General features: G+C 33.0%; 1 protein-coding gene across 1 annotated transcript; it reads right to left on the reverse strand.

The window, feature by feature from the left end:
* Positions 1 to 16,508: 16,508 nt before the first annotated feature.
* On the reverse strand, positions 16,509 to 18,371 carry LOC134716923 (zinc finger protein Gfi-1b-like). The gene is made up of 2 exons (XM_063579942.1): positions 18,018 to 18,371; positions 16,509 to 17,558 (listed from the first exon to the last, which is right to left on the reverse strand). The coding sequence occupies exons 1-2, from the start codon at positions 18,369 to 18,371 to the stop codon at positions 16,509 to 16,511; spliced, it is 1,404 nt and encodes a 467-aa protein (XP_063436012.1).
* Positions 18,372 to 20,939: the final 2,568 nt, after the last annotated feature.

Genomic DNA, 20,939 nt, shown 5'->3' on the forward strand with positions numbered 1-20,939 from the left:
AACAAATGTCAAATTCAAATGATAAAACACATGAAACGAATGGAAAACAACTGTCATATTCCTAACTTGGTACAGGCATTTTCAAATGTAGAAAATCAGTGGTGGATTGAACCTGTTTTTTATAGCGCTAAACCTCTCACTTGTAGGGCAGTTGCACCAAATTCTGGTGCAACTGTCCTACAAGTGAGAGGTTAAGCGCTATAAAACTAAGGGGTACAAAAGAGGGACGAAATATACCAAAGGGACAGTCAAACTCATTAATCGAAAATAGACTGACAACGCCATGGCTAAAATTGAACCAGATGCTCCACAGGGCGCATCTTTATACGACCGCAGAGGTCGAACCCTGACCGATTGGGGCTAGTATGGACACAAAATTCAAACTGGATAGAGCTCTGAATTTGGATTGTGATTAAATAGTTGACACAGCATAGGTTTCTGACACAGAATGAATGTGGTCTAATGAACTTAAAATGTTTGTTGTTTTTTTTTGCTTTTGAGCAATTCACTATGCTGTTGAATATTAATCCTTTGATATTTGAAGAAATTTTCTTTTTCATTTCTGAAATCTGAAATAAGAAAAATTGAACCCGACCATTTTTTTTCACCTCCCCCTTTCCCTATTTCCAAAAATGATCTCAATTGAAATTTCTTATGGAATTTTCAACAAATATTATAAGTACTCATTTAAATACATCATAAAATATAAAATGTCATACAGTCATGATTTAAGTTGATTTAACTACTATTCTGGACAAAGAAAGATAACTCCAATGCAACATTTTATATTGGCTAGTTTCCAATTAACTCGAATAATTCAGCGCCCTCTATCGGTCATTGTCCTCCAGTTAATGGAGTGATCGAAGTGATCGTAATATAACGACTGGATTATTCGGGTTAGTTTCCAATGAAGTTCATTAAACTAATGTTTTTGGCAAATTTCCAATGGAATTTATTAATATAAAGTTTTTGGCAAATTTCCAATATACATAATTTAAGAGCAGTTTAGGTGGGATATGAAAATGAGTTTCAATTACCAACCTTACACTGCTTTTTAAATTATGTTTTGTACTGAAGTAATTGTCCATTACCCTGCCCCCCCCCTTTTGCACCTTATTCCTTTACGGTTTGAGTCATCACTCCCAAAGACAATTCTTACCATCCCTTTGTGGTATTCCAATATTGAAAATCTAAATACATGGTTAGATTCATCATATCAAAGAATTCAATGTTTTATGAAATCAAATAAAGTTCAATTTTGGACCCTTTAGACTTCAATGTGGACCAATTTGAAAACCAGTCCTTAATATTCAAAATCTAAATATATGGTTAGATTCAGCATATTGAAGAACCCAATATATTGAATTTTTGTTGAAATCAAACAAAGTTTAATTTTGGACCCCGATTTGAACCAACTTGAAAACTGGGCTCATAATAAAAAAAAACTAAGTACATGTTTATATTCAGCATATTAAAGAACCCCAAGAATTAAATTTTTGTTAAAATCAAACTAAGTTTAATTTTGGACCCTTTGGACCTTAATGTAGACCAATTTTAAAACGGGACCAAACATATCAAAGAACCTCAGTAGTTCAATTTTTGATGAAATCAAACAAAGTTTAATTTTGGACCCTTTTGATCCCTAATTCGTTGTGAACCAAAACTCCCAAAATCAATCCAAACTTTCCTTTTGTGGTCATAAACCTTGTGTTAAAATTTCATTGATTTATATTAACTTATACTAACGTTATTGTGCAAAAACCAAGATAAATGCTTATGTTGGGACCAGTTTTTGGCCCCTAATTCCTAAAATGTTGTGACTTAAACTCCCAAAATCAATCACAACCTTCCTTTTGTGGTCATAGACCTTATGTTAACAGGCGCGTAGCTCCATATACGCCAACACGCAGTTGCGTGCACATCGGTTCGGCATGCAAAATATTTTTTTGCAAAATTAAAACTTTATAAATCAAATTTTAAAGGAAACACACATGATGTCACTTTTTTGATTGATGAAATGTCATTAAATAACGGCATTTGGTTTCAAAATAGAAGTTTTATTGGAGATCATGCATGACAAAATCGGACGCTGTAACTTGTATCTTTTACACGATTTGAATTTGTTATACTCAGTCTAATACCTGTAGTTTCGGAGCACATTTTACAGAGTACAGTTTATCTGTTTGGAATGGGATGTACCAATCGGCATTAGCTTTAAACCCTTCGATATCGTTGAAATTATGCCACGGCGATGTGTTCGAGGGACTATCAGAGCCTCTCATCCTGCAAACACGCAAAACATTATTGGAAAGTCTCATTTTATTTTGCGTTTATAGACCATATGATAATGGAACTGGAGAGTGGAGTCGCGTCTGGTATTATCAGAAAATCGCTTCTTTGTGCCGTATCTGCTTCCTCGTGTTGTAGGAAATATAACAAACGAACAAATCTCAACATTGTCTGAGACATACGAAACTGACCTGGTATGTAATTTTGACGAATTCAATTGGGAGGTCGCTCGATGGCAAACACGTACACTGGTTTATAACATCTCGCGAGTGCTACCGTGGTGGTCTATCAGTGTACTACGTCTGTTGAAATCAAATGTACGATCAACAATGAACAATGACAGGTTATCATCGCTAGCATTACTGCATATTCAACGAGATTTCAGTGTGAATATTGACAAATAAATAGAGAAGCTCGTTTCTGCCTAGACCCGAAGAGCAGATTTTGGACAATTTTGAGTAAATTCTGTATCAGAAAAATGTGTAGTTTATGTTTTCAATTAACCATGATTTACTTTATTCAGAAGCTTCATGAATAGTTTTACAATCATAAATTTTATAAGTCCTATCTACATGTAGCTCCTCTTTCAACTGTCCTATGACCGAAAACCGAAAAAAAAAACCATTTTCCTGCATAAAAGGGTCCCAAAATTTTTTCGCCTCGCTCCGCTCGGCGGTAGGTGCTTGCACATCGTTTCTTTCTAGCTACGCCCCTGGTTAAAATATCTTAGGATTCTGTTTACGTATACTAAAGTTAATTGTGCGAAAACCAAGAAAAATGCTTATTTGGGCCCTTTTTGGCCCCTAATTCCTAAACTGTTAGAATCAAAAGTAAAATCACAAAAATACTGAACTCAGAGGAAAATCAATTTGGAAAGTCCATAATCACATGGCAAAATCAAAAAACAAAACGCATCAAAAACGAATGGACAAGAACTGTCATATTCCTGACTTGGTAAAGGCATTTTCAAATGTAGAAAATGGTGGATTAAACCTGGTTCTATAGCGCTAACCCTCTCACTTTAATAACAGTCTCATCAAATTCCGTTACATTTACATGATGCGTTAAATAAACAGTCACAATCAATAAAATAGTCAAAATATGGGAACATCAGTCATCATCGTATAACAATTTAACAGGACACAACAACATCTACTATATATATCTACGAACACATGGATTGATTTGAGTGTCTGACGTCAGAAAAATTATATACGTCACATAAATTTGTCGTTCAATGTGCATACAATAGTTATCAAAAGTACCTGGATTATAAACAATTTTAAATTTTACATAGGCAATGAGCGCAGACAGGGTTAAAAAATCAAAAGTATGTAAGAATAAATTACAGAAATCAAACTAGTCCAAAAGTTATACATAGAATTTATGAGAATCCAAAACTTTTAAAAGGAACAATTTTATTTAACAGGACACAAAAACCTATCCACGATCACATGGATCTACTTGAGTGTCCGACGTCAGAAAAATTATATACGTCACATAAATTTGTCGTTCAATGTGCATACAAACAATTTTAAAATTTACATAGGCAATGTACGCATACAGGGTTAAAAAATCAAAAGTATGTAAGAATAAATTACAGAAATAGACCGAGATTCAAACTAGTCCAAAAATTATACATAGAATATATGAGAATCCAAAACTTTTTAAAGGGAACAATTTAACAGGGCACAATAACATCTACTGTCTAAGAACACATGGATAGATTTGAGTGTCTGACGTTAGAAAAATTATATACGTCACATAAATTTGTTGTTCAATGTGCATACAAACAATTTTAAAATTTTTTCCTAGGCAATGTACGCATACAGAGTTAAAAAATCAAAAGTATGTAAGAATAAATTACAGAAATAGACCGAGATTCAAACTAGTTCAAAAGTTATACATAGAATTTATGAGAATCCAAAAATTGTCAATTCCACTACGCCATTGATTGATTTTGACGTTTGTGGTTCAACGTATATAGTAATCCATAATAGAAATATATCATAATGACATATTATAGACAAATATCATACTGACGGGATCTTTTAAAGTACAGAGTCACGTTATAAGCACAAAAGAAATACAAAGAGTCACATATACAAAACAAATCACCAAAAAAATGAAAGCCAATACAAACACATTGACGAGATGTTTAAGTACCGAGCCACGTCAAACGGATATCACATAAAACCATTCAACAGTAAAAGTAATCTTAATTATAGAACAAAAACAAATAAAAGAACAATAAAACATGTTGTTAAGATGATACACAACATCAGTACGCAGAATCTATACATCAAGACCATCGTGTATTATTTGAGAAGTTGATACGGAATATTTATCAACAAGGTCTTGGTACCTTCCGATGAACTTTTTTTAGAAAAAGGACGAGACGTTCTTTGACATACCCCTGGTTCATCAACTTTCTACTCAGACACTGATGACGTTTTACAAAGTCTGAGTAGGAGCTGCAAGCTCTTGAATATCGAATAAGTTGGGAAATATATATCCCATATGCAGGTGAAGTTGGTATATTGCTACTAAGGTGGGGGAAATTTATAATTTCGAAATTAAAATCGTCTCGTTTGTCATAGATTCTGGTACTGAGATGACTGTGTAAGTCAAATTCGAGATATAAGTCTAAAAATGAGGCGGAGGAAGCCGTGTCTGTTGTTTCTTTAATCTCGAGTTCTGGGGGATATATTAATGGAACCCAATCAGAAAAGTTCGGATTGTTTAAGGAAAGAACATCATCAATATATCTGAAAGTGAAATTAAATAATCTGGCTTCTTTGATCCTCTTGTTTTTGACAAGTGTCTGGAGGAACTCCGATTCATATGAAAATAAGAAGAGGTCGGCAAGAAGAGGCGCACAGTTTGTTCCCATAGGAATGCCGACAACTTGTTGGAAAAGTCTACCTCCAAACTAAATATGTTGTCGATAAGAAACTCCAGCATACTGACTACTTGTTCTTCTGTGTAGCATGATTTACCTTTTTGGTTGTCACTATTAACGAAATATGCTTTATGAAATCCCAAAGTAATAAATTTATAGCGTATGCTACCATTTTTATGTTGAAAGGCATTGTGGATAATTTCTTTTAGGCGATTTTTCAATTTTACATGGGGAATGGTGGTATACAGGGTTGAAAAATCAAAAGTTTAAAACACCCAAAATCAATCCCAACCTTCCTTTTTTGGTCATAAACCTTGTGTTTAAATTTCATAGATTTCTGTTTACTTTTACTAAAGTTAGAGTGCGAAAACCAAATGTCTTCGTGTCGCCAACGTGATACCAATATACGACCAAACCAGATGCTTCGCAGGGCGTAGCTTTATACGACCGCAGATGTTGAACCCTGAACGGTTGGGGCAAGTATGGACACAACATTCAAGCTGGATTCAGCTCTAAATTTGGATTGTGATTAAATAGTTGACACAGCATCGGTTTCTGACACAGAATGAATGTGTTCTAATGAACTTAAAATTTTTGTTTTCTCTTAGAGCAATTCACTATGCTGTTCAATATTAATCCTCTCAAAATAATTTTTGAAGAAATTTTCTTTTTATTTATGAAATTTCAAATGTGAAAAATTGAACCCAATTTTTTAATCACATCCCCCTTTCCCTTATTCCAAAACTAATCTCAATTAAAATATTCTAATGGAGTTTGCAACAATAACTACTCATTTAAATACATCATAAAATATTAAGATGTAAAAAAACTGCTTGTTATCACTGAATGGTAAAGATTATTTAAATTTATCAGTTGGTAGTAAAAAGTGAATATACATTGTATATTGTATATAACAAAGATTTAAGTTGATTCTGGACAAAGAAAGATAACTCCAATTAAAAAAAAATCTTGCAATAAGATATTTCTTGCTTACTATTTTGGACAAAGAAAGATAACTCTAATTAAAAATAAATTTGCTATTTCACAATATTGTGAAATTAGATATTTCTTGCCATTGCACAATACTGTGCAATTGAAAAGACTTGCTATTGCACAATACTTAATATAATAATTTTAGATCCTGATTTGGACCAACTTGAAAACTGGGCCCATAATCAAAAATCTAAGTACATGTTTAGATTCAGCTTATCAAAGAGGCCCAAGAATTTAATTTTTGTTAAAACCAAACTTAGTTTAATTTTGGACTCTTTGGACCTTAATGGAGGCCAATTTGAAAACGGGACCAAACATGAAGAATCTACATACACAGTTAGATTTGGCATATCAAAGAAACCCATTTATTCAATTTTTGATGAAATCAAAAAAGTTTAATTTTGGACCCCGATTTGGGCCAACTTGAAAACTGGGCCAATAATAAAAAATCTAAGTTCATTTTTAGATTCAGCATATCAAAGAACCCCAAGGATTCAATTTTTGTTAAAATCAAACTAAGTTTAATTTTGGACCCTTTGGACCTTACTTAATGTAGACCAATTTGAAAACGGGACCAAAAGTTAAGAATCTACATACACAGTTAGATTCGGCATATCAAAGAACCCCAATTATTCAATTTTGATGAAATCAAACAAAGTTTAATTTTGGACCCTTTGGGCCCCTTTTTCCTAAACTGTTGGGACCAAAACTCCCAAAATCAATACCAACTTTCCTTTTATGGTCATTAACCTTGTGTTTAAATTTCATAGATTTCTATTTACTTATACTAACGTTATGGTGCGAAAACCAAGAAAAATGCTTATTTGGGTCCCTTTTTGGCCCCTAATTCCTAAACTGTTTGGATCTAAACTCCCAAAATCAATACCAATCTTCCTTTTGTGGTCATAAACATTATATTTAAATTTCATTGATTTCTATTTACTTAAACTAAAGTTATTGTGCGAAAACCCAGAATAATGCTTATTTGGGCCCTTTTCTGGCCCCTAATTCCTAAACTGTTAAAACCAAAACTCCCAAAATCAATCCCAACCTTTCTTTTGTGGTCATCAACCTTGTGTCAAAATTTCATAGATTTCTATTAACTTAAACTAAAGTTATAGTGCGAAAACCAAGAAAATGCTTATTTGGGCCCTTTTTGGCCCCTTATTCCTAAAATGTTGGGACCAAAACTCCCAAAATCAATACCAACCTTTCTTTTATGGTCATAAACCTTGTGTTAAAATTTCATAGATTTCTATTCACTTTTACTAAAGTTAGAGTGCGAAAACTAAAAGTATTCGGACGACGACGACGACGACGCAGACGACGACGCCAACGTGATAGCAATATACGACGAAATTTTTTTTCAAAATTTGCGGTCGTATAAAAAAATCAATTTTTGTGGTCGTATAAGAAGTCAAACAATAGTACACATGACACAACATAGAAAACTAAAGAATAAACAACACGAACGGCCAACCCCACCAAAACTAGGGGTGATCTCAGGTGCAACAGTCATCACTGTGTAACAATCTCAATTTTCTTTTGCAATTAGAAGCACAAAAAGCATCTATCAAATTTAACAACCATTCATTCACAGTGTACAAGCGGACAGTGACACAAAACGGAAGTTGCTGATCTGTCCGACGGCGATCGGCTCGTTGTTTTTCCAAAAAATATAGAATATCAACACAAAGTGTCCCATAATGGATTGTTCAGCAGGTCAAGGTAAGTGAATAACTACAATGATGTATTTTTGACCATTTAAAGCTTATTTTATGCTTTTAGCATCAACCGTCTTTTTAAAATAACTCCTGATCATGAAGAGGGGTCAAAATTTTGCGATTTTTCGAGTCATAAATCTTAACAAAACTCCGAAAATTCAAACATTTTCAAGATTTTTAATCGATACATAGTTGAATAATCATATTCCGCATACACACACAAAAGTTTGGTTCATTTTTTTTTATTATATTGTCACAATTGAATCTTTTCAATTCAAAGTGTACTGTCCGCCTCGTTGCCACCGTATGTTTTCATACTGTCCGATTCGTTGGTCATATTCATGATCGATATCTTAAGCAAAAGTAAGATTGAAACATGCAATTTATCCACATTTAAACTTTATTCAACACAGATACTGTCTATGATTATATATGGAAAATATTTATAGATTATATATTCAGCTTGGATCTCATGTCAATTAAAGGGGGACATTGGTCACTCTTCCAGAACCTTTACTCATGTCTGCTGCTCGTATTCATCGTTTGCGGACCTTGTTGTTAGATTCTCTACCGATATAATATTCTAATAAATGCATGGTGAATTCAGTACACATGTTTCCTATGACATGATCTTTCTAATTTAATGCAAAATTAGAGTTTTGATCCAATTTTACGGCCTAATGAACATAGAAAACGATAGTGCGAGTGGGGCATCCGTGTACTATGGTCACATTCTTGTTTAAAAGTTATTTTAAAACAACAGTAGATGATAGTGAGTGATGCAGCGCACTTAAGAACATCAATTAAATAATGTTTTGCTTATATTTTCAGATATACATGATGAGTACTAGTAATCCTTATAGTTGTACAACATGCTTGTTTTCGTGCAAAATATTTTCCGAAATAATAGACCACAATATAATTCGCCATCCGGAACAAACATAGATTTAGCCAGATATAGAAAGATGTGGTATGAGTGCCAATGAGACAACTCTCCATCCAAATAACAATTTATAAAATATAATTGATGTTCTTAAGTGCGCTGCATCACTCACTATCATCTACTGTTGTTTTAAAATAACTTTTAAACAAGAATGTGACCATAGTACACGGATGCCCCACTCGCACTATCGTTTTCTATGTTCATTAGGCCGTAAAATTGGATCAAAACTCTAATTTTGCATTAAATTAGAAAGATCATGTCATAGGGAACATGTGTACTGAATTCACCATGCATTTATTAGAATATTATATCGGTAGAGAATCTAACAACAAGGTCCGCAAACGATGAATACGAGCAGCAGACATGAGTAAAGGTTCTGGAAGAGTGACCAATGTCCCCCTTTAATTGACACGAGATCCAAGCTGAATATATAATCTATAAATATTTTCCATATATAATCATAGACAGTATCTGTGTTGAATAAAGTTTAAATGTGGATAAATTGCATGTTTCAATCTTACTTTTGCTTAAGATATCGATCATGAATATGACCAACGAATCGGACAGTATGAAAACATACGGTGGCAACGAGGCGGACAGTACACTTTGAATAGAAAAGATTCAATTGTGACAATATAATAAAAAAAAATGAACCAAACTTTTGTGTGTGTATGCGGAATATGATTATTCAACTATGTATCGATTAAAAATCTTGAAAATGTTTGAATTTTCGGAGTTTTGTGAAGATTTATGACTCGAAAAATCGCAAAATTTTGACCCCTCTTCATGATCAGGAGTTATTTTAAAAAGACGGTTGATGCTAAAAGCATAAAATAAGCTTTAAATGGTCAAAAATACATCATTGTAGTTATTCACTTACCTTGAGCTGCTGAACAATCCATTATGGGACACTTTGTGTTGATATTCTATATTTCTTTGAAAAACAACGAGCCGATCGCCGTCGGACAGATCAGCAACTTCCGTTTTGTGTCACTGTCCGCTTGTACACTGTGTCATTGCTTACTTAAATATGTATTTCAAATAAACCCATCAAGGATTTAAATATTTGAAGTCTTGTGACTGCATTCACATCAACTCATCAACCAGGCTCAGTTTAAAAGATTCCTGTATGTTCCCATTTTCATTTACACAAGTTTAAAATTTTAAAGATATGTTGAATAATTATAGATTATCGTTGATCATCTCAGTGAGATCAAGTTGATTTTCTCGCTTGAGAAAAGCAATCGAGTTGAGATGACCAATGACTTCGCCACCTAAATCCAAACTTGATGTGTCTTTTGTGGTAATACGCATTTTGTATGAGGTTTAAAACATTTGCTTATGGCAAACTAAAATTTGAGGACGGAAACGAACAATTCAGCAATTTTTCCATTTGTACAAAGTCTCAGCCTGAGAACCGTTAAAATAACCACCAAAATGAAAACTTGGTCGGCGTTTTGTGGTGATAAGAATTGTGTTTAAGTTTCATAACATTTGGTTGAGGCAAACTAAAGTTAAACCAGATGCTCCGCAGGGCGCAGCTTTATACGACCGCAGAGGTTGAACCCTGAACGGTTGGGGCAAGTATGGACAAAACATTCAAGCTGGATACAGCTCTAAATTTGGATTTTGATTAAATAGATGACACAGCATAGGTTTCTGACACAGAACGAATGTGGTCTAATGAACTTAAAATTTTTGTTTTGCCTTTGAGCAATTCACTATGCTGTTGAATATTAATCCTCTCAAAAAAATTGTTTTTTTTTTTTTTTTTATTTATGAAATTTCAAATGAAAAAAATTGAATCCCCCCCCCCCCAATTTTTTTTCACATCCCCCTGTCATTTATTCCAAAACTAATCACAATTCAAATTTCTAATGGAGTTTGCATCAATAATTACTCATTTAAATACATCATAAAATATTAAAATGTAAAAATGTGCTTGTTATCACTGAATGGTAAAGATTGTCTTAATTTATCAGTTGGAAGTAAAAATGAATATACATTGTATATTGTATAAAACAATGATTTTAGTTGATTCAACTACCTATTCTTGACAAAGAAAGATAACTCCAATTGAAATTCTTGCTACTGCACAATATTGTGCAATTAGATATTTCTTGCTATTGCGCAATACTGTGCAATTGAAAATACTTGCTATTGCACAATACTGTGCAATTGAAGATTTCTTGCTATTGCGCAATACTGTGCAATTGGAAATTTCTTGTTATTGCTGAGTACTGTGCAATTGAAAATTTCTTGCTATTGCACAATACTTAATATAATAATTTTAGATCCTGATTTGGACCAACTTGAAAACTGGGCCCATAATCAAAAATCTAAGTACATGTTTGGATTCAGCATATCAAAGAACCCCAAGAATTCAATTTTTGTTAAAATCAAACTAAGTTTAATTTTGGACCCTTTGGACTTTAATGTAGACCAATTTGAAAACAGGACCAAAAATCAAGAATCCACATACACAGTTAGATTTGGCATATCAAAGAACCCCATTTATTCAATTTTTGATAAACAAAGTTTGATTTTGGACCCTTATTTGGACTAACTTGAAAACTGGGCCAATAATCAAAAATCTAAGTTCATTTTCAGATTCAGCATATCAAAGAACCCCAAGAATTCATTTTTTGTTAAAATCAAACTAAGTTTAATTTTGGACCCTTTGGACTTTAATGTACACCAATTTGAAAACGAGACCAAAAACTAAGAATCTACATACATAGTTAAATTTGGCATATCAAAGAACCCCAATTATTCATTTTTTGATGAAATCAAACAAAGTGTAATTTTGGACCCTTTGGGCCCTTATTCCAAAACTGTTAGGACCAAAACTCCACAAATCAATACCAACCTTCCTTTTATGGTCATAAACCTTGTGTTTAAATTTCATAGATTTCTATTTACTTATACTAAAGTTATGGCACGAAAACCAAAAAAAAACTTATTTGGACCCATTTTTGGCCCCTAATTCCTAAACTGTATGGACCAAAACTCCCAAAATCAATACCAATATTCCTTTTGTGGTCATACACCTTCTGATTAAATTTCATAGATTTCCATTCACTAATACTAAAGTTATGGTGCAAAAAAGTTGATTCAACTACTATTCTATACAAAGAAAGATAACTCCAATTGATTTCTATTTACTTAAAAACTAAGAAAAATGCTTATTTGGACCCCTTTTTGGCCCCTAATTTCTAAACTGTTAGAACCAAAACTCCCAAAATCAATCAAAACCTTCCTTTTGTGGTTATAAACCTTGTGTCAAAATTTCATATATTTCTATTTACTTAAACTAAAGTTACTGTGTGAAAAAAAAAGAATATGCTTATTTGGGCCTTTTTTGGCCCCTTATTCCTAAAATATTGGGATCAAAACTCCCAATACGACGCCAACGTGATAGCAATATACGACGAAAATTTTTCAAATTTTGCGGTCGTTTAAAAACGGAAACGAAAAATTCAATATTTTTCCCACTTTTAAAGGGGCATAACTCTAGAACAACTAAAGTGACGCCACTTAAATTCAGATTGATCTGTGTTCCGTGTTAACAAACATTTTGTTTAAGTTTCACAACATGTGTTTGTGTCTAACTTGAATTAGAGAATGGAAACAAAAAATCAAGCAATTTTTCCATTTGTAAAGAAAAAAGAAACACAACTCACACATAACTCTAGAACCTTTAATGTGACACCACCAGTATTCAAACTTGATCTGTGTTTTGTGTTAATAAGCATATTGTATAAGTTTCATTGTTCGCGGCAAACTAAGCTAGAGAACGGAAATCAACTTTGGGACGTACGGACGGACGGACAAGGCTGAATGCTCCCTACGTAAGATATAATAAATGGTATTTTAATAATACAAAAGACACGACGAGACAATCCCTCAAGGATTAAAGGAAATTCTTAATAGATATAAGTAGATGCAGTATGAGTGACAATGAGAAAACTCTCCATCCAAGTTACAATTTGTAAAACTAAACCATTATAGATCAAAGTACGGTTTCAACACGGAGCCTTGGCTCACAACGAACAGCAAGTTATAATGTCATTTACAAGTGCATATATGATAATTTGTTTTTGCATTCATAACGTCATATCTATTAACATGTTTGAATCTAAGATAACATGCACGCACAAGTGTTTGTCATTATCAAAAATTTTTAAAATTTTGATAATGATAAGCATTTACTTTGCCCCTCGTATTGTGTTTTTAATTTCTTTACTGTCATAAAATATCAGTGTACATGTGACTTAAATCTAAAACAACTCAACGAAACACAACATATAGCCGAAGCCTTTTATGTCAGATATAAAACGAGTAGATGTGGTTTGTTTGTCAATGAAACAACTAACAGCACTCCTCTATCAAATAAACCATGAAAGGAAATACAAGCCCGGGAATATCGTATCAATTGAGAGATAAATACTTAGTATGCAGTCGCTGCTGGAATGTTGCTACATAGAAATGGAAAGTTCACAATTGGGAAGCTGTGATCATCTATTTTGTCGTAAAGTTTTGTTTTCAACCGACCCTCATTGCCAATTTCTTGATGTTAGTCAAGATATGAAGCCGACTTAACTGTATCTGTTGTATCCCTTATCTCTAGTTCGATGGGATAGATTCGTTCAACATAGTCACCAAATTGTGTATCATTTAGTGAGAGAACATCATCTATATAGCAGAACGTATATTGATAACTTCTTATCTTTCTTCCTAAGAAGTTCCTGTATGAAGTCAGTGTCATAATAATAAGAAACAAGTCGGCAAGAAAAGGGGCACACTTGGTTCCCATTAGAATTCCGACAGTCTGTTGACTGAATCATGTCCCATTATCGTAACAAATATGTTGTCAATCAAGAAATCAAGCATTTTGATAATATCAATTTCAGAGATTTTTTTGTTTAAATCAGAGATGAGAGAGTCTTAGAGTGTATGTACTCTAAAATATGCTACCTTTTGGATTATAGCTCTTCATCTTTTATATACGCTTTGGGTTTCAAATATTTTGGCTACAAGCATCACCGAAGAGACATGTATTATCGAAATGCGCATTTTATGCAGGAAAATTGGAACTGTAATTTTATTATGTAGTTAAGGTATCCAATACAGTGATGGAAGATCCAGGTCTTCATCTTTGGTTGAAATTCCAAAGGAACATTGAACAGACCTGTGATTATCCAGGATTTCCTCTTGGTAAAAGACGAGCCATGTCAAAATGTGAAATAATGTTCCCGATTTAGAGATTGAGAGGGGAAGGTACAAAAATCTGACAGTGTCAGAATATATCTGTAAATTGTGTGGTACTGAAGTTGAGGATGAAATTCATTTTCTTCTTCAGTGCCACAAACTTTCAAATATTCGTTTCAAATTTTTAAATGAAATAAAACAACGGTTTAAAAATGTTAGTTGTTTAGATATTAAATCACAATTTATTTGGCTAATGTCCTCTGAAGATACTTTCATACTCCAGAAACTAGGAAAATTATTGGAAAATTTATCCTCATATAGGAAAGTTTCCTTAAATGATATATAGACATTGAAATGCCTGGAGTGAACCCCCTTATATTATTAAACACTGTGTTTGTTGTATTCTTGTACTTGTCTTAATAAATATTTTTTGGTTTGATTTTTTTTATAACATTGTGTCTTAATCATATTGAATCACTTGTAATCATTTGTATGTGATTAATGTTGATTTTTCTGCTTCTTGTGGGCGCTTTGATTAGCAATAAAATATACTGACACACATAGATCCCCTTAAATAACGTATTTTTACTAAGGAAGATGTTATATACAAGTACATATTAATTTAGTTAAATCAGCATTTTCAAATAACCAGATGATTTTGGTTTGACTGCTCATATGATTAGAATAAGAATTTCATTTGAAATTGCTAGCTAACATACAATTTCTATCATCCTCAAATTTGTTGCAATCAAATAGAAAATGAGCCTCTTCTTCGATGGTATTGGAAGAACATATATTACATTTTCTGCTAATTCGGGGAATACCCTGATGTCTACCTAATTCTATTTGTAACTTATGAGAAGATACACGTAACTGAGTAAAACTTCTTCTTAGTTCAAAATTCTTGATCAATGTTACATATTTTTCAAAACAAAATTTGTTTGGTTTTCAGTTTTCTGTCTGAAATTTATCTATTTTTTTTCCAACAGCTAATACATAATATTCATAGCTTGGTTTGTATATAGTTCTTAAATTTGTCTAAGGATTCACAAAATGGAGTATTCATAACATTTGCATAGTCAATACCAACATGATAATTCATTCATCTGATGTAGTGCCTTTGATCGTGTATATGCAGTTTTAATAGAGGGAAATTATTACCTCAATTCTCTTATCAGTCAGTCTAAGATAGACAACTCAAAAAAATATAGACTACATGAATGTTCCATCCTGTAAATCTGGAATTAACGATGCTACTTTTGATTAATATTTGTGAAAACGTCATCGATAAAACAATAGCTGCCTCCCCTCAAGACCCAATTGTATCAGTCTGATATGTGAGGGGAGGGAGCTTTTATTTCTAAATTCTAGAAATTTAAAAAACAAACATTTTTGAATTTTTCTTTTTTCGTTGTCAGTTTCGGCACGTGACAGCTGCGTTCGCCTACAAACTAAATTGATTATCATTTTCAGTTTTCCGATGATAGTTCTTTTTTAACAATCCGGATTCGTCAACCAAAAAAAACTGACCGCCACTATAGGACAATAGTGCATAGAGTGGTCACGGTTTAATACCAATCAACCAGCAAAGTGTTTTGCTGTTTTTAAATCCTCAATATGAAGTAAGTTATGTAAACTTTAGTCCTAGCTCAAGGTCTTGTATTGCTCCGACTGTTAGTGACCTTCTTACGCTAAATCAGATGGATGTGTACTAATTGATACTTTAATTTGGTAGATTATAATGGATGATTTTGTCTTTGGCATTTATGTAGATTTTTTGTGTGTGGTTTGAGTGTATCTGATTTTAGCCTTGCATTGCTGAATACACAGTATGGGTATTGCTTAATGTTTGTGGTCGAACACTCACGAACAGTGACCTGTAGTCAAGTTGCAAACATCCACATCATCGAAACCTTATTCTTTATAAATACTTATTTAAAACCTGATACGTTGGTGTTTTTTTCAGTACATATAAATTGTTTTGTACTTCGTTAGTTTTTGTTGAAAAGTTGAATTGGTTATCTGGTTATTGATGCCAGCTCTTTGTATTTTTGTAGCTAATTATAGATTACTACATGACATTTTCCATATTGGCCTTGGTATCGTCCCAGAGGGCTTTAGCTGGCTGATACCAAGTAAACATGGTAAATATATGATAAAACCTCAATGTCTTCTGACAAAACTCAAAATACTTCACCATGCAAAATCATAATCTTTTATTTTTTTCAAATCAACTTGTCGCAAAACATGATTAATACAGATTCAAATTGCACAGCAGAACCGTTCGTTTTTGTTTGGTTTGTCCATTTTAAATATTTTTCGTAAAATTGGTTCGCTAAACCGAGACGAACACAATAAATGTATTTTGGGTTTCTTGGTCAGCCATCATTCATTTCCGTGCAGTTCTTGTATTTTTCTCAGCGTTAAATGTAACGACCTCTGGTATCTAAATACTTTCACGCCACTTATGTATTTTCATATGAGTTTTTAGAGTCAAATGTTTGAGAAACAGTTTTCCACAGACGGGACATTCAGACTGATATGAACTTTTATGTCTCTTGCGATGAGATTGTAAACGATAGTTCTCGGGAAACTTCTTTCCACAATCTTGACATTGATAAGCCTTATTACCTGAATGCATCCTCGTATGTCTGTCTAAGTCGTACTTCCGTATAAACCTACTTAAACATGTCGAACAGTTATAGGGACGGTCTAGATAATTCCTAAGACTAGACAGCTTCTTGCCTTTATTACATTCACTTGAATCAGTGTCGGCTTGACATTTGGAATGTACATCACGACGACCACTATTAGATGATACAGTTGTATTACAATTAATACCAGAAGTTGGCTGTGTCATGTTGCAACCAACACAAGTTGGTCTCGGTTTAATATTTGGTCGACGTGGTTTGGCACTAAGATGAGTTGACGATGAGTATATATTTGAGCCAAATGAATGACGTGTAGAATGATGTTTTTGGTTTACATTGGAAGAAACTGATGACTGAGTGTTGACATTAGATGATGCTCGTGGATTATTTAAGCCACCAGAGTTTGATAGTGAGTCTGACATGTTTTTAAGGTCAACAGGAGGTACATAATGTGTTGTTTCGTGGTTGACAAAGTTTTCCGGAGTTGTTGGCATGACTTTTGAGTCTAATAAAGGTAAACACTTTGTTGTCTTGTGGTCGACAAAGTTTTCCAGAGTTGTTGGCATGATTTCAGAGTCTAATAAAGGTAAACACTGCGTTATTTCTTGGTCAAATAAGTTTTTCGGAGTTAGACTTGATCCGACTGTCGTATTTGCAATGCTAGAAGACCTTTGTATCGTGTTGGCGATAACACCAGTTGACGGAAGTGTTGTTTTAGGAACGATAGAACACATTTGTTGAGTTGCACTTGTTGTGATAGAAGTTGATGGAAGCGTCAGTATGTTATCACCATTGGTTGATGATTTAACGTTTTGACACCACTCATGTATTTTCAAGTGGGCACACTAATTTGAATCATGAGAAAACTGTTTTTCGCACATAGAACATTTATATGATTGGGTACTCTTAATCATGGTAGTATCTGAAGAAACACTGTTGGTACGTGTTTTGTTTTCACTACATTTATGCTGAAGTCGCATATGATTCTTGAACGATGCTCTATATCTATACTCTTGTTCACATATTCTACATGAGTAAGGTTTATTTTCGTGCGTACGAAAATGATACTTTAAAGAACTTTTGTGTTGAAACTTCCTGTCACATATACTACATGTATAATAAGTTATTTCTTTTCTGTGTGTTTTCAAATGTTTTTCATAACGACATTTGGAACGGAATTTTTTATCACATTCAATGCATTGTTGTATTTTGTGACCGGTGTGGATTCTCTTATGAAATGACAAACTAGTTCTCCAGCTGTAACTCTTGTCACATAGGTTACAAGCATACGGTTTTTTATTTACGTGAATTTCGGGTTGCAAATGTGTTGCAGGTCTGTTATTTGTAAATAAACATCGCTGTAACTGATTTCTTCTTCGTTCCGTCTGCTTGGTATTTGAGGGAGTTGTTTGTTTAGTTATATTTTCTACACCACCTTTTGATTTTTCAGCTTGTGAAATTGATGGAAAATATTTAAAATTTTGTGCAGATTGAATCATGCATGTTTCTGTGTTACTGATGCTTCCGCTGTGATCGTTTAAGTCTTTGTTAACATTGTCATATTTATGACCTTTCACCACTATCTGTAAACCATCCAATTCATCCAACTCCAGACAATAGACATCACAGTCACGTGACTGGCAGATAATGTTTGCCATTTCCTTTGAATCACTGTATTTATGAATAGTACAGCTATCCCAAATATCTCAGAAACTGTTGTTTTTTTATGAATAGTACAGCTATCCCAAATATCTCAGAAACAGTTTTTTTTTTATCTGTAAAATAGAAAGACATAACTTTTTCTAACGTTGTCTAACTTGGCTTCGGTAACAACCTGATATCATCCTCTTAGCTATTTTTTTTATTTATATAATGACTCTCTGCTGCAGCGAGGGCATAACTATGATAGTGTTCTAAGAACTCATTTGTCATACTTCTAGTATATAAATAACACATAGCTGGGAAGGTAATTTAAAAAAAAAAAGCTTTCATGGCTTTGAAGATTATTTTTATCAAGAAGGAAATAGATATTTCTGGTAGGAAGTTATAGCTAATTTTTATTTCGTATTGTGCAAAAAATAAACAAATGAGGAATGTACGGAAGCCCATAAGGGCCATTAAAAAAAATTTATGTCGAAATGACGACATGCTTTGTCGTAATTTCGACATTTTTTTTTTTTGAATGGCCCTTATCGGCTTCCGTAGGAATGTGTCCATGGGACACAGATAATACACCATCTTGCATACAGTTATAAAGGATCATAAATCAAGAACAGGAAAAGTGACGCTATCCAAATGTGTTCCTGCTTTGAGTTTTGTGGTTCTAATAATTTTGTGTTTGGTTAATGCAAACTTAAGCAAGTCAACGGAAACGAAAAGTTCACGCAGCATTTTAATTTTTAACGGTAAATCTAGAACGGTAAAAGTGACGCCACCAAAATTTAAACTTGATATGTGCTATGTGGTTATAAGCATTGTGTATCAATTTCATAACATTTGGTTAAGATAAACTAAGGTAAGAGCACTGTGAAACATAAAAAAAATCAGATTTTTTTATATAAAAAGGGGCATCACTCTAGAACAGTAAAATGACACCATCAAAATTCAAGTGTGTCCTGTGTTAACTTATGTGGTGGTCATTAGCCTGGCATCCGGCCCAATCTAGCTGCGCGTCGCAAGTATATTGATAAGATTAGCTAGGATCCCAGGCTAGGTGGTAACCATTACTAGCTTTGTGTACACACTTGTCTTGTATTGTTCATATTCAATAAGAAGAAACAAATGGGGAGTGTGTTCATGGAACACATATGATGTACCACATTTCATATAGCGTTATAAAGGAAGATAAGTCCAGAACGGTAAGAGTGACGCTACCCTAATTCACACGTGAGGTAAAAAACATTGTTTATAAGATGTTTAACATTTAGTTGAGGCACCTTGAGTAATCGAACGAAAACGAAAAAGTCATGCATTCCAAACTAGATCTGTGTTTTGCGGAAACAAACATTGTGTATAGGTTTCATTACATTCATGACATTTGGTGGAGGCAAACTTAATTTATAAAAAGGAAACGAGAAATACAGAAATGTTTCCACTTGTAGCGTTACTCAAAAAGGGTAAATGAGAAAGCATCCAAATTTAAAGTTGATATGGGGTATTGTTTGTGTAAAAGATTAATAACATTTGGTTTATGCAAACTTAAGTTAGGGAACGAAAGATATAGCTTGTTTGCCTGTTTTACTTAGGAATTAGTAAACGTGTGATTCAAACATGATCTGCGTTCTCTCAAACTTATTGAGGAAACTAAAACTTTAAAACAGACTTAAATGTTAAAACCCCAATTAAAAAAAAGAAATATCAACTATTATCAAACTTTTATTGATGATAAAATAAATAACTTAAATGAAAATAATAAAATATACCTACATAAATTTCTTAAATCTAATATAAATAACCAAATGCAATACTACCTATCACACCCCAGTAAAGAGACAAGAAAAATGTTAACCAAATTTAGAATAAGCGATCATTGTCTCTTCATAGAAACTGGACGATATACCAAAATACCACGAAATGAAAGAAAATGTAAAATATGTAATATCTTAGACGATGAATTTCATTTTTTCTTCAACTGTAAAATAAATAAAAATATAAGAGAAATCTTTCTAAAATATTAAATACAAAAATATGTAAATTTTAATACACTTAATTTTACTGATAAACTCGTGATAATACTTAATCCATCAACACCAAATGATGTAAAAGCAGTTGTTTCTTTTATTAAAGAGTCATTAGAACAGAGGAAAGGAGAACAGTAACTGTTTTGATCATATTTCTTATAATATTGTCGAGTTTTCATTATGTTTCATTATGTTTGTTTGTCAATGTATTTGCCACAACCAAAATTGGTTTTTGTATGTTTTGCAAATAAAGATATATTATAATTAATACTTATTATAAGCGTTGTGTATAAGTTTAATAATATTATTAACGGTACTATTTTTCCTGCACCAGATGCGCATTTCGACAATACATGTCTCTTCAGGGATGCTCGTGGCCAAAATATTTAAAATCCAAAGCTTATATAAAAGATGAAGAGCTATAATCCAAAATCTCCAAAAAAGTATTGCCAAATCCGTGAAAGGAATGAGAGCTTTGCATGAGGGAGATAATTCCTTAATTTATAATAATTTCTAACATTTTGTTACAGCAAATACATTCGTTTG

Source organism: Mytilus trossulus, chromosome 4 (genome assembly GCF_036588685.1).
Source record: "Mytilus trossulus isolate FHL-02 chromosome 4, PNRI_Mtr1.1.1.hap1, whole genome shotgun sequence".
Lineage (NCBI taxonomy): Eukaryota > Metazoa > Mollusca > Bivalvia > Mytilida > Mytilidae > Mytilus > Mytilus trossulus.

Bases quoted from the DNA above. Each gene is read 5' to 3' on its own strand.
- LOC134716923 (XM_063579942.1), bottom strand. From the start codon at position 18,371: ATGGCAAACATTATCTGCCAGTCACGTGACTGTGATGTCTATTGTCTG. The intron at 17,559-18,017 runs GTAAATAAAAAA...GATTCAAATTAG, and splicing joins ATTTGCAACCCGAAATTCAC to TGTGCCCACTTGAAAATACA.